At 39.2% G+C, this 24,212-nt stretch overlaps 4 protein-coding genes across 5 annotated transcripts; 2 read left to right on the top strand and 2 right to left on the bottom strand.

Annotated features, from left to right (window-relative positions):
* Positions 1-2,317: 2,317 nt before the first annotated feature.
* On the bottom strand, positions 2,318-2,845 carry LOC147491278 (uncharacterized). The gene has a single exon (XM_086567219.1). It carries the CDS (start codon positions 2,843-2,845, stop codon positions 2,318-2,320), a length of 528 nt encoding a protein of 175 aa, XP_086423345.1.
* Positions 2,846-9,464: 6,619 nt separating this feature from the next.
* On the top strand, positions 9,465-17,414 carry DG1 (Tetratricopeptide repeat (TPR)-like superfamily protein). The gene is made up of 9 exons (XM_086564187.1): positions 9,465-10,069; positions 10,280-10,471; positions 10,782-10,863; positions 10,940-11,131; positions 11,284-11,397; positions 12,893-12,986; positions 15,320-15,477; positions 15,760-16,197; positions 16,425-17,414. Exons 1-9 carry the CDS (start codon positions 9,501-9,503, stop codon positions 17,226-17,228), a joined length of 2,643 nt encoding a protein of 880 aa, XP_086420313.1. The 5' UTR covers positions 9,465-9,500; the 3' UTR covers positions 17,229-17,414.
* Positions 17,415-17,972: 558 nt separating this feature from the next.
* LOC147491276 (uncharacterized) lies at positions 17,973-19,342 on the bottom strand. Of its 2 annotated transcripts, none has more exons than XM_086564190.1 (4): positions 19,202-19,342; positions 18,674-18,779; positions 18,408-18,437; positions 17,973-18,299 (listed from the first exon to the last, which is right to left on the bottom strand). In XM_086564190.1, exons 1-3 carry the CDS (start codon positions 19,312-19,314, stop codon positions 18,423-18,425), a joined length of 234 nt encoding a protein of 77 aa, XP_086420316.1. In that variant the 5' UTR covers positions 19,315-19,342; the 3' UTR covers positions 17,973-18,299; positions 18,408-18,422. The 2 variants fall into 2 exon arrangements, with proteins under 2 accessions (XP_086420316.1, XP_086420315.1); XM_086564189.1 differs by having other exon boundaries at positions 17,973-18,198.
* Positions 19,343-19,453: 111 nt separating this feature from the next.
* On the top strand, positions 19,454-20,821 carry LOC147491275 (uncharacterized). Its single transcript, XM_086564188.1, has 3 exons — positions 19,454-19,626; positions 19,821-20,170; positions 20,271-20,821. Exons 2-3 carry the CDS (start codon positions 19,823-19,825, stop codon positions 20,748-20,750), a joined length of 828 nt encoding a protein of 275 aa, XP_086420314.1. The 5' UTR covers positions 19,454-19,626; positions 19,821-19,822; the 3' UTR covers positions 20,751-20,821.
* The last annotated feature ends 3,391 nt before the right edge of the window (positions 20,822-24,212 follow it).

The following is a 24,212-nucleotide window of genomic DNA, read 5'->3' as shown; positions in this document are numbered from 1 at the left end:
GTTGACCAAAGAGCTGCCGCTAAACCCCACTCCCCTACTCCCCTTACCGCCCCCTCTTCCTACTCTGCGTTAGCAGATTGGGAAGACGATATTAATCCTCCTCCTACCACTTCGCATCGCATCGATATGGCCGCCCGAGAAACTCAAACTTTGGGATAGCGACTCCGACGGTGATGACTCCGTGAAAGTCGTTCCTAGAAGTCCGCCCCCGAAGAAAGCCAAGTCAGCACATCCTGGAACTTCTGTCTCTCATGTTACCAAGCCGCGGCCCATAGCTCCAGGGCGTCGGCATGGGAAGGAAACCACCGCGTATGGTTCCTTGCCCTCTGGACCTGTTGAAGTCTGGCGACCTCGATTCAAGATTAGGGATCGCGATGTCAATATCCGAGATTCAACACTGGACAACCCAGCTGTTGCAGCCTCTCTCTTCTTCGGTTCCCATCTTCCGAAGGATCAAGCCTATGGCGATTCTGGTTCTTTGGCGTCTCACAAAACGTCTATCTATACTGGTTTGGAAAGGGTAAGTTCTCTTCCTGTATTTCCCATGGCGATTCCCTGGATGCGCACTCTTTACTAAGAGATTTTTTTTTTTTTTATTTAGCTAAGCCTGGATATTGGACATGTGGTCCGTGGTTTGACTAGCACTTTGGACTCCTTGGAGATTATGAAGCAGGAGATTAATGGTCCGGATGGCTGGAAAGTGAAGTATGCACAGCTGGAAAAGGACCGGGATGATCTGCACATCTTGGCAGTGAAATCGCATAAAGCACTTCAGCAAGCCGAAGATCAGCATAAAGATTACGTAGCTGGAGTCGCTTCGAAACTGGAAAGCCAACGGGAGGCGGACAAGCTGTCTACTCAAGCTGCTGTGGACAAAGCGCTGCAGGAAGCCGCTGACCGCTTTCGAGTCCTAGCCGAGAAGAAGATAAATCGTGCACTAAAGCATCAACTTGATGAGCTTACTGCTGCTGGCCACCTTCTGCCTCTTTCTCCTCCGGCTATTTCATCTCCAATCATTGATCTTCCGCCGATAGTGCCCTCTGAGGCTGATATGCCTGCGCAACCCATTTCTACCCCCAGCGCGGTCACTTCCCCCATGGCCGAGGATGATGATCCTATACTTGTCGGGGAGGCGCCTGAAGTTTCCTCCCAGAAGGATGGGGTTGACAGCCAACCTAGAAGTGAAAACCAGCCAACGGGAGAATATGCCTCTGAAGACATGAACATCGCTTGACCATCATCTGTATTATATGATTTTGTTATTTATCACTGACACAATTTGGACTTTTCTCTTTTGACGTCGTGTATGTGAATGTAGCCTGGTTTCTGGGTGAGCCCAGCAGGTTTTTTTTTTTCAAACTCTTTTATATTGGACCGTTACTCTGTTCTTCTTAATTGTTCGATATGAAGGCATAAGTCCATTAAAAAATGTAACATGTCTAATCTCCTTGCTTTTCCTTTTATTTGTCGTTGTGTGGCTGTGAAGCCGTGTGGGGCAACCTCACTTCGGTTTGCCCCATATAATATGGACTCATCGTCCCACGGATGGTTCATCCCCTCCGTTGTCTTTGGCGGCTGTGAAGCCTTGTGGGGGCAGCTCAGTTTGCCCCTAGTTTGATTTGGACAACTGTCTGCGAAGGACTCTTCCCCATTTGTCTTTGGCGGGCGTGGAGCCTTGTGGGGCAACCTTCGGTTTGCCCCCGGTTGATTTGGACTATTGTCCGCGAAGGGCGGCTCTTCCCCCCCGCTGTCTTTGGCGGCTGTGAAGCCTTGTGGGGGCAACTCATTTTGCCCCCAAATTGATTTGGACTATTGTCCGCGAAGGGCTCTCCCCCTCTGCCTTTTGGCGGCCGAAGCCTTGTGGGGCAACTCAGTTTGCCCCCAGTTTGATTTGGACTATTGTCCGCGAAGGGCTCTTCCCCCGTTTGCCTTTGGCGGCCGTGAAACTTTTGGGGGCAGCTCAGTTTGCCCCCAGTTTGATTTGGACTACTGTCCGCGAAGGGCTCTTCCCCCCCCTGTCTTTGGCGGCTGTGAAGCCTTGTGAGGCAACTCATTTTGCCCCCAATTTGATTTGGACTCATCATCCGCGCAAGGGCTCTTCCCCTCTTTGGCGGTTTGGCGAAGCCTCTGGGGGGGCTCGGCTTTGCCCCCCAGTTTGATTTGGACTATCGCCGAAGGGCTCTTCCCCTCGTTGCTATCGTGCCGTTGTTAAGCTTTGTTGAGGGGCGCTTCATTCTTTTATTGTCATTCATAAGACATATAGACGAAGTACGCACTTTAATATATGACAAGTAACAAAAAATCGACAATCTTCGATTCATACATGGAATTTCTTTAACATTCTAATGTTCCACGGCTTCTCAACCCTTTCCCCTGCTAAAGTTTGCAATCGATAAGTTCCAAATGTACCCTTTTCCCTCACAACATAGGGTCCTTCCCAGTTGGGCCCTAGTTTTCCTTCATTTTCCTTTCTCGTGGCTGGTGTAACGCGCCGCAGAACTAAATCCCCCACCTCGAAAGTGCGCGGCCTCACTTTCTTGGCATATTGCCGCTGTAACCTCCGATGATATTCTTCCAATCGTATGCGCGCAATTTCTCTTTTTTCTTCTATCAGACTCAAATCACTGGCTAATATTCTTTCATTCCTTCCCGTTTCTACAACATTGGTTCTGGTGGTGGACACTATCATCTCCACTGGTATGACTGCCTCTACTCCGTAAGTCATTGCGAACGGTGACTCCATAGTCGATGTTCGCGGTGTTGTACGGTACGCCCAGAGCACATGGTTCAGTTCATCGGCCCATGCCCCTTTCCTTGCCTCCAGTTTTCTCTTTATATTATCCATTATGATTTTGTTTGAAGACGCTGCTTGCCCATTTCCTTCTGGATTATATGGTGCTGAGAATCCCTGTTTCACCTTAAATGCCTGAAGGAACTCTCGGACCTTTCTTCCTGTAAACTGTGTTCCATTATCCGCTATGATCGTATGTGGCAAACCGAACCTACATATGATGTTCTCCCATATAAACTTCTTCACATTGTCTTCTTTCACTTGCTGCAATGCCACTCCTTCTACCCATTTGGTAAAATAATCGGTAGCTGCCAACATAAATCGTCTTTTGTCTTTTTGCCGCTTGCAGTGACCCAACAATGTCCAACCCCCACATGGCGAATGGCCACGGGCTGAACACGTTATGTAGCGGCTCCCCTGGAGCATGTATTAGTGGCACAAATCTCTGGCACTTCTCACATTTCTTGGCATACCCTGTGGTGTCTCTCTTCATATGTGGCCAAAAGTACCCCTGTGATATCAATATGTGGGTTGTCGTGCGCCCTGCCGAGTGACTGCCGCAATCCCCTTCGTGTATCTCCGCCAGAATTTCTTGTATCTGCTGCGGCCCTATGCATTTCAGCATCGGTCCGTTGAAATTTCTTTTATACAAATCCCCTTCGAGCAACGTGTATCTTCGACTAGTTTGTTCCATCCTTCGTCTCTCTTGTTTGTCTTCTATTTCCTCACCCATCAGGAAGGTTTTAATGGGCATCATCCAACCCTGCTCATGCTCAGTTGTAAGCCAAACGCTTTTCTCTTCTGATGTGCTGGACATGCTTAGGACTCTCACCTCAATTGTCCGTCCCTCTGTCCCCGGCAGCACTGCCGCCACATAGGCCAAAGCGTCGGCGTGTCTATTTTCACCACGGCCTAGATGTGCAAAGCTAATTTTCTCGAACTTGCTTGCTCTCTGTTGCAGGACCTCCAAGTACCTCGCCATCCTTGGGCAACGGGCCATAAATCCTCCATTCATCTGACAAATTACTAAGTTTGAATCAGAAAAAACAGACAATTCTCTCACCCCCAAATCCTTTGCAAGATCCAAACCTGCTATTACCGCCTCATATTCAGACTCATTGTTTGAAGCCGCAAATCCCAATTTCATCGACAACTCCAGCCTATTGTTCTCAAAGTCCACCAGATAACTCTCAATTCCATTCATCGTAATTCCGTCGCGGATCCATCTCGCGGAATACTCTCCACCCATTCCGCGGATCCCAAGGATCCAATGGATCTTGACTTCGATTCCCTCCTCGGTTCCATGACCATTTCTTCTCCCCATGTTGGGTCCTCGGCGGAAATTCGCCAGAAGTCGCCATGGCTTCGCGCTTTTCAGCGGTTCGAATCGATATTGGATCTCATAACAACCGAAAGCATCACCGCCCACTTCAAAGATTCCGCCCGATTTGTCCCGCCAACGCTTGCTTTAATGGCAAATTAGTTATTACCACCACCGAATGTGACTCGGTAAAGGCTTCCAAATTTCGGTGTTGAAAATATTAATGCCAAAGCGTATTTTCAATTATCTTTGTATCGGGTTTCCGCTGGTCCGGCATGGTTTTACTTTTTGAAGTAAACCGGCTTTTCTACTCTTTCCACCACCCGAACTAGAACCGAGCTCACGGCGATTCTCGACACTCCAAGATACAAGTACGCCTTTTCCCCGCTTCCGCCGCGATAGCAAAGGTGCTTTTCCCAAGTAACTCTTTAATTCTTGAAAGGCCCCTTCACATTCCTCCGCCCATTGAAATCCGGCGTTTTTCTCAACAAACGATATAGCGGTTGGCATTTATCCAAGATTTTGAAATAAATCTATTCAATGCCGCGACTCTTCCGGTAACCTTTGTACTTCTTTTTACATTTTAAAGGGACGACATTTCTATCGGTGACCTTATCCGCTCGGGTTAGCTTCTATTCCGCGATGGGTTACTATGTATCCCAAGAATTTGCCCGAAGTTACTCCAAAGGTGCATTTCTCAGGGTTGAGCTTCAGTTTGTACCTCCGCAGTATGAGGAAAGTCTCTTGGAGACCCTCCAAGTGTTCTCGCTCTGACATGCTCTTTTCCACCATGTCGTCAATATATATTTCCATCCCTTTCCGAATCTTGCCCTCAAACATTTTTTCTCCTAACCTCTGAAACGTGGCCCCAGCATTCTTTAATCCAAATGGCATTCTCGTATAACAGTAAGTCCCACCTTCCACCACGAAGGTTGTCTTTTCCTGATCTGGTCCGTACATCGCGACCTGATTATATCCCATGGAAGCGTCCATAAAAGAAAATAATTTGAACCCCGGCTGCTCGGTCCACCTTTCATCCACCCGTGGCATTGGATAACAATCTTTAGGACATTTTTGTTCACGTCTGTAAAATCCACGCACATCCTAACCTTGCCATTCTTCTTTGAAACCGCGACTACATTTGACAACCATTCCGTGAACTCAATCTCCCTAATTATCCCGGCCCCCTTTAGTTTGGTCACCTCTTCGCATATACCCTCCGCATACTTCACCCTCACGCTTCTCATCTTTTGTCTTACTGGCTTCGCATTTTCATTCATATGCAAGCGATGACATGCAAACTTAGGATCTAACCCCGTAATATCCTCTATTGCCCAAGCAAATATATCTTTATTCTCTGCCAAAAACTGTACTAGCTTACTCTTCCATTCATCTGGCAATTCCGAACCCACCGAAGTAAATTTCTCCTCGTCTCCTGCCCACAGGTTTACTATCTCAATCTCATCTAAGGTTTTCGGTCCAAGTGGTGGCTCGTATATTACCGTCAAAGCCGCCTCCTGTAATTGCTATGCCGCCCCCGGCTCCTGCTCTGCAATCTCTCCTTTCATGCCGCGGACCATATTTCTTACTGTCACCTGTTGAATATTCTATGCGGCTACTTGATCTCCTTTTATTTCATACGTACCTCCATTTGTGGGAAACGGATTACCTGATAATAGGTCGATGGAATTGCCCTCATTTCATGAATCCACCGTCTCCCTAGGATTGCATTGTACTGGGAGTTAGTGTCCACCACCATGAACCTTGTGAATAATACGGTCGTCGGACCAGCAGTTACTGGTAATACTAGTTCGCCCACGGTTCGGTCATACTGCCGTTGAATCCAAACAAATTGGTTCGCGGCGCTTTCATCTGGTCTCTATCGATATTCATTTCTTCCACGGCTCCTTTAAACAGCAGATCCACCGAACTTCCGCAATCTATCAAAACCCTCTTTACCAAATAATTTCCCATTGCAATGGTGATTACCAATGCATCCTCATGTGGTGCAATTACTGATTCCAGGTCCTTTGGAGTGAACGTTATGGTTTCCTCTCCCTTCGCGGTTCCACTAACTAACCGCGGCATGCTCACCACTTCGTTGACCTATCGCAAACTTGCTGTCTTTCTGATCTTATCGCGGTGTACATTTCTCCCAAGTGTTTCCCCGCTAAAAATAATGTTGATAGTTCCTAAGATTCTAGTTGGTGCCGGCAATCTTTCAGCTTGGCGCCCCTTAGTGATAAATTCTCTAAGCATTCCTTTTTCAATCATCCTCTCCACCAACCACTTCAAGGCATAACATTCATTGGTTGCGTGGTTCTGGATCTGATGATAGGCGCAGAATGGCTTCCCCTCTATTTCTCCTGGTGTGTTTCGCGGACCTTCATAGTACTGGAGCCCCTTAATGAATGGCAAGATCTCCTCTAAAGGTCTGTTAAGGGGAGTTTGCTCTATTCCGCGGTACGGCTTCCTTTCCCGAACGTCCCTCCTACCACGATCCCCAGTCCTCTCTGGTCCGCGATTCTGCCCACTGTATGATATCTTATCCCTTTCTTCTCTATCGCCTTACCCTCCGGGTCATCTTTGTCCACCGCCTCAGACGCTTTCCCCGATCTCCTCTGTTCCTTTGTGTTCCTCCTCATTTATGTCCTCATATCGTATGTACTTCTCCACCTTCGGATCTGAGCGTAAGCGTGGTGATTTCAATCTTGGACACCGACTTCGTGGACTCTAGTTCCCCTCGCTCTCAAACCATGATGGAATGCTATTATCACCAGATGTTCTTCCAAATTTTCCACCCTCGCCTCTTCCTTGAACCTACACAAAAAATCCCTTTAACGATTCCGGTGACCTTTGCTTGACATTGAATAGGTGGTCGCGATATCTACCACTCTCCGCTTCGATGTATGAAATGATCGACAAAAAGCGCTTCTAATTCTTCGAACCTGTTGATGCTCCTCGACGCTAATCTGTAATACCACCGATGCTCCCCTTAAAGGCTAGCCGAACATCATGCATCGGAGTCCATCATACTTGCTTTCTGCCATAACGGCATCTCGTTGCGGAAGTGATGTAAATGATGATCCGGGGTCTCCTTTTCCCATCATATCTTTCAAACTGGGGTTGGTTTGAACCTCTTTGGCACTTCAATTCCATACCAAATCTGCGCCACTGGTTCTTATTGAGACTCGCCACCTCTTTTTTCAAGGCCTCGATTCACTTTCTCCACCCCTTTGTTCGCTTCCCTATCTTTTTCAATCATCACCTGCACCACCTCCATCGATTCCCGCTATTTGTTCCTCCCCATGGATGGAAATTCTTCATTCTCTCCCTCCATTCCACTATCTTGTAGTTCCTCCGCTCTGTTTCCACCTGGTGGCCTCCTTTCTTTTCTCGGACCGTCATTCTCATTCGTAACTCGACTATCTCCTCTTTGCGATAGTCCGGTGGTATCCGCCGCCACCTCGGATGTCTCGCTTCCCCACTCCTTCTATCTCTCAAGGCCGCTTTTTCTTCTTCTACCTCTCGAATTGCTTCTTTTCTAGGTCTCCCTACCGCTTTTTTTTAATTATGGTGGCCATTTTCACTCGGTCCCCACAGACGGCGCCAAATGTGTTATCAAATAAAATGTCTTCTCTAATTCAATGTCTTCTCTCTAATAAAATGTGTTCTCTCTTTTCTCAAACCTTTTTCCTCCTTCTTTCTCTTCTTCTCCCTCTTTTTATCCTTCACTCCCCCTCTTCTCAATCAGCCTCATGTCCGCTTGCTCATCTCTCCTCCATCCATCCAAATCCTCGGTCCACTCCATCTGTCAAGGCGGTTTGGCGGTTGAATTCTCGCTCTTCTCAACTCGCCTCTTATCCTTCGTTGATCCCTCCTTGATCCTGCGTCATCCGTCCTCCCACCTTCGCGGTAGTTTCTAGCGGTTCCAGCCAAGTTGCATTCGCTCGGACTGATCAACAAAGATCGAGGTCTCCTCCATCTTAACATACTTACGGCCCACTTACCACCTATATACCTTCTATGTCAAGAATATAGCCTCTAAAGTGATCTAGAGTCCGGACTGAAATGATACGAGTTCAGACCAGAAAAAAGGTTATCCGAGTCAAAGAGGGTGTAGCATAACTCTGAAAGAGCTGTTATTTTGTTAAACAGCATGGTCAATGCCTCATACCAAGTCAGTGAAAAGAAGTGGATGGACGATTGCAAGGTGGATTAGCAAGGACAGCTTGTGGATTTGTCTTTTAGACTTGCACGTACAAGTGATGTATTGACAGAAGCCATCATTACTAACATATTGAAACTATCTTTAGAAAGACTTCCCATTAGGACTTTTTAGGTTTGACATCTTTCAGTTAGCACAACTAGATCATCTGCGGATGACAGTCATGACACAATGGGTGGGCATGGTGAAAATATGAGGAGGCGGAATTGTGACTGAAACCTTAGCTCTAAGAACAATTTTGACCTTTTTGAATATGATGTTTTTACTGTATACCAAACCAATTTGTAACTGATTAATGATGATGGATGCTCAATTGGAAGGGAATGCCATATCATCTATGCAGTATGAGTACTTATTCATTACGTTTGATTACTGTGCCTCCAGAATCTCAATATTTCAAAATGTCAAATTATACTTTAAAATTCACTAGCATTAAACACAATTTCGTTTTTTATCTTTCCTAAAATTATAATAGTAAAAAAAGTAATAATTTGAGGGATAAGTTGTGAAGTATTAAAAAGTACAAATGAGAATGGAGAACTGAGGGTAATCAGCTTTCGAACAACCATTCTAGACTTAAAATTAATGAGCTTTGATGATTCCAAGAACAAGTCATGTCATTTAGAGGAAACCAACCCTAATAATGCATGGACACTAGTAACAAGTTGAGAGAGGGTTGTTTAATAAGTAACACATATTCTCGTCTCATTCCCCATACTCAAACAGGCTCACTTCAATTTCCTCCAATACTTCACCATTCATACATTTTAGTTCACTAATATTCACCATTCAATCATTTCCTAATTATAATGCGACTATGGATTGATTGATTTGAAATGGATTGAACTTGCGTGGGGAATTATAATATTTTCAAGTAAAGTTATATCCATGAAAAACATACAATTTCCATGATAATTGGGATTGAAAATGCAAATGCATGTTACATCATTTAGTTTACATGACGATGCAAAGCTTGTGAGTCTTTAAATCATGCGCTGTCCATTAGTCGAAGACTCGGAAGTAACTTGCACAGTTGCACTTGGGCTTTGAGATCTATAACTTTTCAGTACTACCGAAATTTCACAAAATTTAAAAAAATCATATGTTAGAAATGAATCTGTTTATCCACTTCACTTCTTCCTTTTCTCAAGTTCTCAACCATGGAAGCTTCTTCTTCTTCACCATCAACAAAATTTCCAACTCCAAAAACACTCTCATTCGAACCAAACGCAGAAAAAATAAAACAAAACCTTCTTAAAAAAGGTGTTTTCCCAACACCCAAAATAATCCACACTCTACGCAAGAAAGAAATCCAAAAGTATAACAGAAAGACTAAAAAAACGACCCAACATGAAAAACCACTTACTGAGTCTCAAGAACAAGAAATATCAGAACAAGCCCACTTTCAAACCATTAAGAATGAGTATAGACAAGTTAAGAAGGTGTTAACAAGTGATAAAAATGAGAACTTGATGGTTGGGAAGCCTTGGGAGAGGTTAGAGATAAATGGGTTGAAGGAACTTGGGAATAGGAGTAAGGAGTATGGTGGGGAGAAGCTTAAAGGGGAGTATTTAGTGGAGTTGAGTGAGATTCTTGCTAAGAGGAATAAGCATTGGCTTTTAGATGAGGATATTGAAGCTGGAGAATGGATGGAAAGTCGTGAAGGGAGGAAGCTTTCGAAGAAACGAGAAGTTGGGGAAGCTGAAACTATTCAGTTTCTTGTGAAAAGGTTCACTTCTTTGCATTTGTAGTCTTTGTTCTTTTAGTAATTTGTAGTATATGCCACTTTAGGCTTATGAGATTAGTGGTAATAGTTATTTACATTCATATGAAGTTTTCTTTGTATGTGGGATTGGAAGTCTTTTTAGGATAATGAAGTATGAGCAGTATAGCTTGTGGTTTAAAGTTTTGTATGACAATAGAGGGTTAATGGTTATAGGTTGAGCGGTACGGATCTCAGTATGAGGGACTGGAAGTTTTCTAAGATGATGCAACAATCAGGATTGCCTTTCACTGAACGCCAACTACTTAGTATTGTTGAAGGACTTGGAGCTGTTGGTTGTTGGAAGCATGCGTTATCTGTTGTGGAATGGGTGTACAACCTCGAAGAATTCAAACATCATAAGAGCAGGTAACTTCCATGTATAAAGATTATTTCCGGATTGAAAAATTTTATGTGTTAGTTCTTCAACACCCACCACATATACTTGATACCAAGAAAAGAAAGGAAGACACCCACAACATAATAAAATAACCAAAATATTCTTTTATGCCACAAAATAAGAAAAATGGCAATGATGCCACTCTAGAATAACCAAGGAGTTTTATTCAGAAATGGCCTTGATTGTGCACCTTTTACTTGAAACATTTTGTGGTTTGAAAACATGGTGAGATAGCTGGAAGTCAAGTCTCTTTTACTGATAAGCATTTGTTACTTCTAGGTTTGTTTACACAAAACTCTTAGCAGTTCTCGGGAAGGCAAGGAAGCATGCTGAAGCTCTCCAAATTTTCAATCTAATGCGTGTAATGAGCATGTTTTTTTAATCAATTTTTTTCCACAGATTTTGTTTATTAAGTTCTAACCATCAAAATGATTCAGGAAGACTGCCGGATATATCCTGATATGCCTGCATATCACAGCATTTCTGTTACGCTCGGTCAAGCTGGTCTTGTGAAAGAATTGACCGATGTTATTGAGTGCATGAGGCAGAAGCCTACCAAAAGAATTAGGAACACCCGCAGTAAGGACTGGGATCCATGCCTTGAACCTGATGTGGTTGTATATAATGCTGTAAGAAACCTTTTTGTTTGTTCTCATTTGGTTTGTTTTGTTTTACTTAGCTTATTTTCCGTTTTTTGTTCTTGAAACACTTGATTGCACTTTAATTGATATCATTTTTTTGATTTATTTTTTTGATGTGATCTGTTTAAAATGATTGTCAGGTACTGAATGCTTGTGTTCCATCCCGTCAATGGAAAGGAGTATCTTGGGTGATGGAGCAGATGAGAAAGTCTGGTCTGCAACCTAATGGAGCAACTTATGGACTTGCAATGGAGGTATTCCTTGATTCGTAGACTTGGCACAATGGCACCCAATTCTTAAAGCCTGAAATCCATCTAATGCATTGTATTCTGTTTCATGGAAGTTATCGGATGAGTATTGAGTATCTATGATCTAATTTTATCCTTGGGCCTCTAATTTAATTAGTTGGCAAGCTGAAAAAAAAATTAGAAGTGTTATTTCACATGTTGGAAATCTCTAAATCCACCAATGTTAACTAGCATTTGACCAAAAACATTTGAGTTCCTCATTGTTCTCTAACTTAATTGCTGAATTGACACCCCCCTTTGGGATCTCTCTCTCCTTTGATTTGAATTCTCAGTATATACTTTTGAGTTTTGATTGAGTGACTTATATTGAAAGTCGAATGACTGTGACTGCTTGCTTGAGCCTTTAGCTTCAGTAGTTGACTTATCATGAGTTGTTTATACTTCAAGTATGAGATATGTAAGTCTACTCCTGGTTGCTCAAAGGGGAGTTACATATTTACCACCTTATCTTTTACTTTAATTTGACCCATTTCTAGGTTGATTTATAGAATGTACATGAGAAGGTTCTAGATGTGTAACTCCTCTTTCAGCAAGCAGGACTTGAACAATACATTCTTGGGTAAAAACATTAAATATGGGCATCCAACTTAAAACCAATTGGTGATAAGTGGAGAAGCTCCGGGATTTATATATTTGAATGCGAGGCGTTAGACACCCGATATGGGATTATAAATCTCAACAAGAAAGTATTTTAAGGCTATCCCGTTGTGTTTGCCATATTTTCTTTTACATGTGATACTGAATCTCAAATCTACTTATGTTGAAAGTTTTTCTTCCAAAGGAGAATCACACTTTTGCTTAAGATCTTTCATGAACTTCTGTCATTCGATAGTATGATCCATTACAGAAAGATGTGCATTTAAACTTCTGTCAAAACATCTTAAGCGAAATGAGAGTGTCTTTACCTGATTGCTCAATTATATATGTATTTGAGTATGAGAGTTTACACATCGTTTCATCTGTGAAATAAGTATGGGTAACAGACAACCTGTCTATACCCCTAAACACGGTTGTTGTATGCTGAACTGAGTTAGTGAGGTTATCCTTCTTCCGGTGGTAACTGATATTTTTTTTCTCACGTATAGTTTTAGCACTCATGTAGATTTAGGTGGAAGATTTTGTTTTCCCATAATCGTCATATTATTATTGTTATCATTGTTGTTAATATTATTGTTTTTATACTACAATAGTATTTCTATTACTATTTAATTATTTATCTATAATATTAATCATAGTATATTTAAAGATTAAGCAACATTAATGTGATGTTGTATTTGAGGCTGGTAGTGTGATCTTCTCTTTTACTCCAGTACTTTTCTAATTAAGTTCTTGCTTCCGAGGAAAAAAGTATATGGTTTGTATTCTAAGTGGCATGAGATAGGTATAATATACCCTCAAATTATGCTTGTATTCAAGTCTTACAGGTAGTGCTTGTTAAAAGGTAATGCTGCGATCGGGGAAGTATGAACTTGTCCACAAGTTCTTTGAGAAAATGAGAAAAAGCGGGGAAGTTCCAAAAGCCCTCACATACAAAGGTACATCTATTTCTATTTACTGGTAGGGTAATTTCTCAATTAGACACCAATAATGTCAATCTATTCCCAATTAGACACCGCCTTTGTAATTTTGACTTTTTCAATTGTATTTGGACATTTTTGCCCATGCTCAGATTTGGAGACAACACCCACGTGGACCTGCAATAGTCACTTATATTTGCAACACCCAACCTCTCCTATCGCCACCACGTGATTTTGATGGGGTTAGGATTGTGAACCACACGATTAAGTTGAGATCCAAGATTTGCAAATGAACGATCAAGATCGTTTTAAAGGTTTTCAGTATTATTTTTTAATTTTTTTTATTATTTTTTTTTTTTTTACTTTTAATTTTTCAAAAAAAAATTAGCATCTAGATCGTGAGAAAAATATGGACAAACCAAATTACCTAACAACCAAAAATGAAATTAAACCCAAAACTCTTCTTCTTCGCAAACGCAAAGATAACCCACAAAAAAAAAGTCAGCTAATTTGAAAAAATAAAATAGAGTAGTAAATAGTTAAAAAGATCACTACTTTAATTAACTAAAGTGAAGATAAACCAACATATTTTGATTCACAAATTGTCATCTTCTCCAACGAAACAAAACAAAACAAACTAACACATACACATGACACAAACAAACTAAAACAGAACACATAACAATCTAAGAAACTAAAAGAAATCATTCTTCTACTTTTCGTCCTCGTCCTCCTCGCTGTCATCACTGCCACCATCAGTTGAACTTCCACTACAACTCACATCATTGTCTTTCCACATTCCCTGGTATGTACCCATTGTGAGTTGTAGACTTGTAGTGGAAGTTCAACTGAATCACTATGATCAGTGGTAGGGCAGTCGGAGAAGTTAAGGAACTCAGGATGCACCATAAAACGATAAAACATAAGAGAAAAAGGTGACTAGAGACATTTTTCTCAGAGATGTAGTTTGTTAACGGAAAGAAAATGAGAATGTGATAGATGGTGTGTTGAGATCAATGTAATTTCTAGAGTCTTTTCAAAGAGGTAAAATGTGATACAAATGAGATAATTTATTGGGAGGTTGTAAAAATGAATTCATATTATTCCACACACTGTACTGTTAATGTATTAATAGTATAATTTCAATTCATTTTGGTAATTTAGTTCAAAGACCAAAGTAATGCATTGAGGTAAAAGAATGTCTGATACAAAATGCAATGCTAAATTCAGTTCATTAATGCAGTATTTTTGGCCTCGTTTATTTTTAACTCAGGAGGTTGTAAAACACATGAATAGTATAATAATGTGGATAAATATATTTTTCCAAATTACCTCATTTGTATCACATTTTATTTTACCTCTTTAAAAGGACTCTGGAAACTATATTGATCTCAACACACTATCTATCACATTTTGATTTTCTTTATGTTAGCAACTACATCTCTGATAAAAATGTCTCTGGTCTTATTTTTTTCTCCTATGTTTTATTATTTTTATGGTGTATCCTGAGTTTCCTAACTTCACAGATTGTCCTACCAACGATTATTCAGAAGACGATGAAAACCGCCATTGAGATAATGATTCAGAGAACGATTTGACTGAATAATAAAAAGATGAATTGTTGTGGGACCCATACTACGATGGGTCCATACCGATGGGAATGTGGGAGGACGATGGGAGTTCTAGTGGAAGTTTAACTGATGATGAGGATGATGAAGAAGGATTTCTTTCAGATTGTTTGTGTTATGTTTTAGTTTGTTTGTGTATTATGCTTATGCTAGTTTTTTTCTGTTTTGTTTTGTTGGAGCAAATGATAGTTTGTGAATCAGAATATGACAGTTTATTTTAATTTTAGTTAATTAAAGTAGTGATTTTTTTTATTATTTTTTTCCTGTTGGTTATCTTTGCGAAGAAAACGAGCTTTGGGTTTGATTAGATTTTTGGTTGTTTGTTAATCTGGCCCGTCCATCTTTTTCTCACGATTTAGATGATAATTTTATTTGAAAAATCAAAGTCAAAATAAATAAAAAAATATTAAAAACCCTTAAACGATCTGCATCGTTCATTTGTAAATCTTGGATCTCGACTTAATCGTGTGGTTTACAGTCCTAAACCCATCAAAATTGGTGGCGATAGGAGAGAGGTTGTTGAGTGTTGTAGATAGGAGAGAGACTATTGCAGGTCCACGTGGGCTTTTTCCGCAAATCTGAGCATGGGCAAAAATGTCCCAATACAGTTGAAAAAGTCAAAATTACAAGGCAGAGTCTAATTGGGAACAGATTGACGTTATGGTGTAAAAAAAAAAGTTTATGAGAATTTTTATTTTACATCATTCTATTTAAACTGTGCAGTTCTAGTGAGAGCCTTTTGGGAGGAGGGGAAAGTGAATGAAGCTGTTGAAGCAGTCAGGGATATGGAACGGAGAGGAGTTGTTGGAACTGCCAGTGTTTATTACGAATTAGCATGCTGCCTTTGCAGGAATGGGAGATGGAAGGATGCTATGCTGGAGGTATATTCTTATCTATGTAGTTTGCTATCTTTAGAACTTTCATTGCTTGGAGGTCATATATTTGAACCCATAATTTGTGGCTACCCTACCTTCAATCCCTGTTCCCCAGATGCTTTACAGTTTCTTTTTCTCAACAAAGTTACATAGTTTGATCCTCTTTTAATGTCTAATATGTTACAACTGTGAAACCGTGTAGTTCTATTTGTGTCAATTTCTCCTGTTAATGATTTTAGGCAAGTTCAGTCAAGTAATAATGCTTGTGGAAATGTGATCTGCTTGCAGGTTGAAAAGCTGAAAAAGCTTCGTCTCACTAAACCTTTGGAGGTAGCTTTTACTGGTATGATTATGTCTTGTATGGATGGTGGACATGTGGGTGATTGCATCTCAGTTTTTGAACAAATGGACAACCATTGTTCCCCTAACATTGGAACCATAAATGCTATGTTAAAAGTCTATGGTCGCAATGACATGTTTGCTAAAGCTCAGGAAATGTTTGAGAGGACAAAGCGGATGGAATCTGGTTTTAGTACTGTTACCTGTAGTGGTGGTTCTTTTCTTACCCCGGATGCATTTACATATAGCTCAATACTTGAGGCATCTGCTAGTGCACAACAATGGGAATACTTCGAGTATGTTTACAAGGAGATGGCTCTCGGTGGTTACCAGCTTGATCAAAACAAACATGCATGGCTGCTTGTGGAAGCATCCAAAGCTGGGAAGGTAATTTATGCCGTAATAGTTTACTTTAGAATTTAGATGGTGAAATATTAGGCTTTCCAAAAAATAACTTTGGGAGTGTTGGGTAATTTGATTGTTGTCCATAGGGTATCCAAGGTCCACATTTTATGCAGCATTGCTTGCATTAAAACTTTAGCCCTTGTTCATCTGCTTTTTCTGTTATTGAGGGAGGTGTTTCTAATGTTCTTTTTTGGGGTACATATTTGCAGATTCATCTGCTGGAGCATGCCTTCGACATGATTTTGGAAGAAGGAGAAATACCGCATCCTACATTCTTCACCGAAATGGTGTGTCAAGCCTCAGCTGAGCATAACTATGAAAGAGCTGTAATTCTTCTGAACAGCATGGCCCATGCTTCATACCAAGTCAGTGAAAAGCAGTGGACAGACATTTTCATGGAGAGTCGAGATAGGATCGGTAAGGATGGCTTGAGGCATTTATTTGACAAACTCTGCAGAAGTAATGTAGTGACAGAAGCTACCATAACTAATTTGTTGAAGTCGTTACAGTCAATCTGTGGATTAAGTTCCCCTAAAGATTTAACTGCTTTCAGCAGTCTGACCGTTATTAGATCACCCGGTGATGATAGTCATGACATAATAATGGATGGTGAAAGTTTTGAGCAGATGAAGGCTTCTCCCACTGAAAAGGTGGATGGAAACCTCAACTCTAAGAACAATGGTGGCGTTGTCAAATCTGATGTTTTTCCTGTATACCAAACTAATAGTAATGCAGAGGATTGTGTTGCTATGGCAGAAAGAAGCAGTAGTATCTGTGGAATATCAGACAATTCCATTGATTTTGGGTCAACTGTACCATCTGGATGTGTTGACTGTAGCAGCGCAAGTCCTGTACTAGGCGTAAATTCGCAAGATAGTATCGAGGAGACCCTTGACTTGCTAACAAGTCATGTTGATGGTTCTAGTGGGCCTGACCTGCCTTCAGCTTCTGAGATACTTAAAAGGTGGAGAGAGAGTCGTAATAAGGATGGTGTATTCTTGCCCTTCAAGTGAAGTCCAAGTGAGGATAAGTCTTCTGGTCTCCAGTACTTCTGCTGTCTGTATCATTTACTGTGTACTTTCCTGCTGATATCTGTCACAGTCAATTCGGTCTCCATTGATGTGTATATTGTAAACTTTTGATTGTAAAATAGGTATTATATGTCTATACAACGCCTAGATTATTTCTGTTTTCGGTTCTATCCGTGTGTACGAGGGATAATGCCAACTTCCAATTTAAATTATCAGGTTTGTTGAGTAAAGCTTCATCAACAAAGAAGTTAAATAAAAAGAAATGAAAGGGGTATAAAGTATAAACCAAATGGAGGAATGGAGCATATAAAGCTAAGCAAGAAGATACACTAAATTAATTGTACTGCAGTGCAGTCTTTATGTGTTCTCTAGGTGTCAAGCTGTCCATCTAACGCATCCAGAATCTCAATCGTTGCTGAAATTTTGGTAAGCATATCTGGTGATTTATTTCTGATATTTTAGTAGATTTATTACTTTCTTTTTATCATTCTGAATTGGTTGCGCTGTTAAGGGCTGGTTGTTGCATTGGACTCGTTGAAAAACTATCGAAGGGTAATGCACATTCCTGTGTTCCACCACCTAATACTTGAATGACAGTACGAACTTTTTCCATGCTATTGTGTTTGGTAATATGACATTGTTGAATAACAGATATGGTATTTATAACTGCATTTTAAAATCCTTAAACTGATATCTAGATGGTGTGTAAATGTAATACGAAAAGACTCCCAGTGAAAGCACCAAATAAATTTAAAGAAAGTGATGTCCCTCCTTAAATTACAGCATCGGTGTTTATTGAGAATAATAAGATTACACTTCTTTAACATCTGATATAAAATTGAATATTGGGGGATTATAACGTGATATAGGTAGAGAGAACGTAGTAACCATTTCATGATTCTGTCTCAGAAGGATGCATTTGCTCCAACAAACCAGAACCTCTTCATATATACTGAGCAAAGTTGAACAGAGAGATAGAGCAAATCAAGCCAGACGGCCACAACAAACAATCTTCAAAGCCAGTAATTTCTATATATTTTTTCTACTCAACAACTACATTAGAAAATTAAATACGATTATAAGAAATCATGTGACGCATCAAACCCTCAAATGCACAGAGAATTTAACTGAAATGTACAAAAGAGACTCAATGCAACTTACATTGAAAGATAAATGTCATCCCATCTGCCACTGCAACCATAAACAAAAACCATTGAAGGAACTCAACTCCATTCTTCAGTGTCATAATTTAGAAAAAGAATATACTGTTTAATTGGGTTTATGTTACAATGTACTGTATGACGTCGCCATCCAACATACTACTAAACCATGGGCATTCTCGAAAAACCAAAAGACCTAAGATCACAGCCTCCTAATCCAAAACCAGTGTCTTGCATGCATCTAAACCAAGCAAGAAAATATGTTACCTTGAGAACTGGTTCGCCAGTGTTAGATGCAGCAGATTGCTTTGCCATTGCAGCCATCTGAGCACGTGCAGCTCTTCCTGCAGCAGACTTGTCAAACTGCTCTTGCCTGTTATTAGCATATCATTATACTCATTATGCTTCTATTGTCACTCGATCGATTAGTATCATAACTCATATATCAGTTCAATACTTCTTGTAATTAAGGCAAGGCACAATTAATTTCTTAGCTCGCAGCACTATGTTGACACTTTAAACCCATAGCATTAAAAATGTCACCAAATCTAAATCGACAGATACAAAAGTTCCACGGACAAGGTGTTGCTTATCTGAAATAAATGATTGCCTGGAAATTTTTTCATAAGATTATCTAGAAAGCAATTGCAAAATAAAGTTCCAATACAAAAACCGAAATTTCGGCTAAATTTCAAAACCCACCATTTCATATAAACCATTTAAATACACCAATAAACACTTTGATCACACCCAAAAATAAATACTAATTAATTGACAATAAAAAAAAAAATGAACCTCTTTTGAGCAGCTTCGGCGGCTCGAGATCGAGCTTCTTCAGAAGCCAAACGATCTTCTTCTCTTCTTTGCTCTTTATCTCCGCCAAAGCACGCCAAACAAAACCCCCCCATCTTTCTCTTCTCTCTTTATTATTTTTCTCTCTATCCTGTTTTTTAAAACTTCATTTTATAGATTCCGGAATCTTTCATTTTCTCTCTCTCTCTCTCCTTATCAACGGTCTTAACTGTTTTCTTATAAACATGATGACGTGGAGAAATTAATAGACCGTTTAGATTAAAAAATAAATAAAGTTATCCAGGGACCCACTTGATTAGTAAAACACAAGTTGAGTAAGTAGCTGAAATTACTAGTCTCTCTCTCTCTTAGGGTTACTCACTATTGGCGGGAGTGGAAGAGGGAAAGCTTCTGATTTGAAGAAACAGGTACAAATCATATCAGTTTTGGTTGTTAGCATCAATTTTTTTGTTTTCTTACTTTGTGAAATGCATGATCACCATAATTTTGAGCTGTTTCCACACAATTTATATGTTTGGTTATTTTTTTTTCTTGTTATAGTAGCTGCACTTAATTCTCTTTCTTTTGACATTCTACTTATGCTTTGATATTATAACATTAGACATGGACGGAAATGATTTATTATCTGACGTGGAAAGCATGGGAAAAACTAAACAACTAAGATGGGACTTTGCAATGGATTCTGCTCTGATAGATACATTAGTAGAAGCAGCTAAACAAGGTCACAAACAGGGTAATACATGGCATAAGCATGTATGGGATGCAGTAAGTGATGCTGTTTACCAGAAGACCCATCAAGTAGTGGAGAAAAAACATATAGAGAACCGGATTCGTTCAATGAGGGTCGAATATAAGATATTTGCTGAACTAAAAGAGAAGCCTGGATTTGTATGGGATCCTGTGAAGCAAGTTATAACTGCACCGTATGGTAGATGGGAAGAGCTTATCAAGGTATGATCCTTTGCCTTCCATCGGTAATCTATCTTGCACTATACCTTTTATTCTAGATAATTGTTAGTCTGACGTTGTTGTTGGTCTGTTGTTGCTTCAGCACAAGAGCAAATATAAAAGCTATCGTGACAGGGGGCCCAAATGGGATTTTGAGAAATTGTCGATCATGGTTGGGAATGACCACGATATTGATGATTTGGATGTAGGAAAGAGCCGAAAGAGGGATGATGATCAAGAGAGTGTGAGTGTGTCTACTACAGGTATTGGTAAAAGACTATTACTTTCCACGCAGAAAAGGCAACATTGCAAGAAGACACGTATCGTCAAATCTGTGAAGGATATGATCGAAGGGATGACTGTTAGGATTGAACAAATTGCAAAGTCAGTGGATCCCATGTCTTTTGCTAATACATTATACGCAGAGGTGATGAAGACAAAGGGATTTAGCCCCGAGTATTTGGATTGTGCATTTGCTTTGCTTAGGAGAGAGCCCTTAGAGGCAGAAATCTTTCTTGTAAGGAGTGTGGAGTCTAGGAAGAAGATGTTAGAGGGATTACTTGAAAAGATAGGTGATGTCTAGGAAAAATGTATTGGACACATTAATTTGCTCATACCTACTGGTTTGAATAAGAGAAATAACTTTGTGTTTCATATTTAATTTGCGATGGAATTTCTGAAAGCTTTCATAGTTCCAAACATTTGATTTTTTTTTTTTTTTAGCCTAGATAAATATGAGGACTCAGTTCTGAAGTCATTTTGTGGTGGGTTTATAAACTATAGGCTGTTGATTAGATCTCGAAGGTATTATAAAAAAATTACCTGTTGCTTTGTACAATGATGTCCCCTATGATTAAATTCAAATATGTTTTCATTGGCCAGATTGCTAACATTTGCGCAGGAGAGCTCTCCTTCAATGAAATAGATACTGTGCCTTCATCCCCCGGGAAACTGCCAGTTGTAGTAGAACACTGTGTCTTCGACTGACAAACACGTGCAGCTAACCTTTCTCTAGAGGAGGTGAATCTGTTTGTTCAGTTTGCTTCGGACCAATTATGCATTGTCACTTCAAATCCTACAGTAAATATGCATTCTCAACTTTTTTATTTTTGTCAGGTACTCCCTATGAAACACGACTTTTGCTAATGGAATTTGATAATTATTGTCAAAGTCTTGACAATGAATTGTTTTTTATTTACGTAGTTTCCTTTCTTGCGCATTTTTGTTGCATTAGCGCCATTCAGTAACAAACTTCAGTTTGACTGACGTAGATAATTGCTCAAAAATATTATCGTTTCTGGATGGAAACTGAACTTTGTGGAGTCTGTGGATACATTTTGTGCCACTGATTGTTTTTCACTTACAAGATTGCATCAGTTTGCTCTTACATAGGAAACTTTTAAGTCTAAAGATGTTGGAGATATTCAGAATACTATATGGGCTTTGGTTGAGTTATGACTAGTGAGTTGTGAGAGACGAGCTAGAAACTTGAGATGAATCAGAACTTGTTTACTTTAGTTCCCTTTACCATAGTATAAAATATTCGGATATAGGTATTTATCGATATTCAATTTTTTTGATATGTATAGTGGATATATATTTTCTTTGGAGATATTTTATATTGTTTCATATGCAAATATCGTAGATATATTCAAAATATCGATAAATATTGTAGATATTTTTTTCATTTTTTTTTTGATATCATAGTGGATATATATTTTCATTTTTTATATTTATTTGAAATATAAAATGATAAATATTAAATAAAATTATTTATAAAAAAAAAATATCAAATAAAATATCTAAACAAAATATCACTAAATATCGCCATGTCTCCAAATATCGCAATATTGTAAATATCGTTAAAATATTGCCAATATTTACAGTCTTATTTATTTCTAAACATATCACAATATTTATATATTTCTTGTTGAAATCTTGAAATCTCGATAAATATATTGTGATATTTTGTACTATACCCTCTACAACTTGACAAAATACCTAGCATATCCGCTCTTTTTTGATCAAGATATATAATAAAACTCGATTCAACACAAAGTAAGTAGGATAATGATACAATCATGGACCAAAATATCGCGATATATATATATGATATATTGCCGATATATATTGGTATTTTGGTACACCGGTATCGATATTTCCGATATATATCCACCGAATATAGAACATTTTTTTTCGATATATATCGAAATTTCCGATATAAAACTTTATATTGCTGAGATAATCGATATATCTGATATTTACGATATATATTGTTTGACTTTTTGACAATTTTTTAATATAAATCCAATATTTCCAATATATTTTCGATATATTTTTGATGTTATATTTTCGATATATCTGATATTTTTGATATTTTAAATAGTTTTGACTGGTCAAAAAAAAAATTGATATATATCGGTTTTTGGGTACACCGATATATTAATATATTAACTGATATCGATATTTTGGTCCTTGGACACAATTACTATTTGTATTGTTGGCATAATGTATTTATGAATAAAAACAAAAGAAAAGGTGACATACCTTCATTTTATGAAGGGCCTCTATATGGGCCTTTATTTTCAAATTTGACGGACCTTCAAAAATAAAACAACCTCCAACGCAGCCCCTAAATGGATCTCCAATCTTATCATCATGGATATAGAGTTTCTACGCCGTTTTATTGGACCTCATTCATTCTACGAGGCCCTCCAAAAAAGAGATGGGCCTGGATTTTAGTGGCCCGCATTGGTGATGCCCTTAGTAAATCAATAATATATCCCAACAATTGCAATATGGGTTGTTCTTGTGTACTTTATTTACTTTTTTCTTTTCTTTCCCAGAAGAAGTTATCTTTAAATTTCTATTTTGATTCGATTCGCATAGTTCAGTAGACAAATTCAAGCTTGTTTTGGTTGCATCTTCTCATATTTACTATTTTATTTAGTTCATTTTCTCAATAACTTTTTTTCTTAGGCTAAGTCCAATGGTTTGGCGCACCCTAACACTAAACCACAATAGCATAGTGTATATAGGTAACGGGATAGTGTTTATGGACCTAATGGTTTTTGGTGTAATTTGAAACAGTAACCTATCCTAGCCGCCATTGGTAATGGTGGGTATGAAAAACAATTTTTTTTTTTGGTGGCTTCCACTTACAAAGGCGTGTGGAGTTTTAGCATTAAATGTCCTACCTATACCTATTTGTCCTTCTCCCAATTCTCTTTCCTTATCACCAAAAATATATTAAAAATATAAAATATTATGGATAAAAAAGTAATTGGACAAACTAGTATTACCTCCCACTAAAAATTATGGGTCTCTCCTAATTTTTTTGTGTGCAAAAAAAAAAAAAAAAATCCCATCTAATGGGAGAAAATTTTTTTTCTACAGGGGTAATACTTAGTTCCCTAATTTTAAAATCAAATTTGGTCATCACATTTTTAGGATAGGGTGGTTGTGTGAAATGTTTTCTCTTCTACTTCACCTTTATATCATGCATAACATACGCTATTTCGTTAAAATTGGCAATATAAATAGATAAAATAATAGCGATAGCGTTGGCGGCATACTGTATTGACTCACCATTAGATCTCAATTTTCCTCTCATGCGATGGAGCACCATTGGACTTAGCCTTAGTACAACTGTGCAAGGGCCAAAGTTGGGTTAAAGTAGATCATCAGCACATACCCTATCAAAGTTTCACAAAAATAAAGAAAATCCTAATACTGTAATTTATGCATAATGCGATGGGGATAGATGATACTTTGTATAATCTTTCAAACACCTGTTTGAGTCTTCTTTATATTTAGGATAGAACTAAAATGAATGGCACAGTACAAAAACAAACGTCCGAAATTGACTGTGATTGGTTGGTAGAAATAAAAAAACAAGTCAAACTCTCTCCTGTTTCTCCTCTCCTGTTTTCTCTCTCTACACCAGCCGATCTTTTGGGCTGGCCATGTGGCGTAGTCGCCCCTTTATATTTAAGGGTAAGTTGGTTTCAGCAGCGGACTCTTACGCAAACCTGATGGTGAATTG

This window comes from Coptis chinensis, chromosome 6 (assembly GCF_015680905.1).
Source record: "Coptis chinensis isolate HL-2020 chromosome 6, ASM1568090v1, whole genome shotgun sequence".
NCBI lineage: Eukaryota > Viridiplantae > Streptophyta > Magnoliopsida > Ranunculales > Ranunculaceae > Coptis > Coptis chinensis.
Note: the sequence above shows the minus strand (reverse complement) of the source record. Positions and strands in the feature narration are given on the sequence as shown.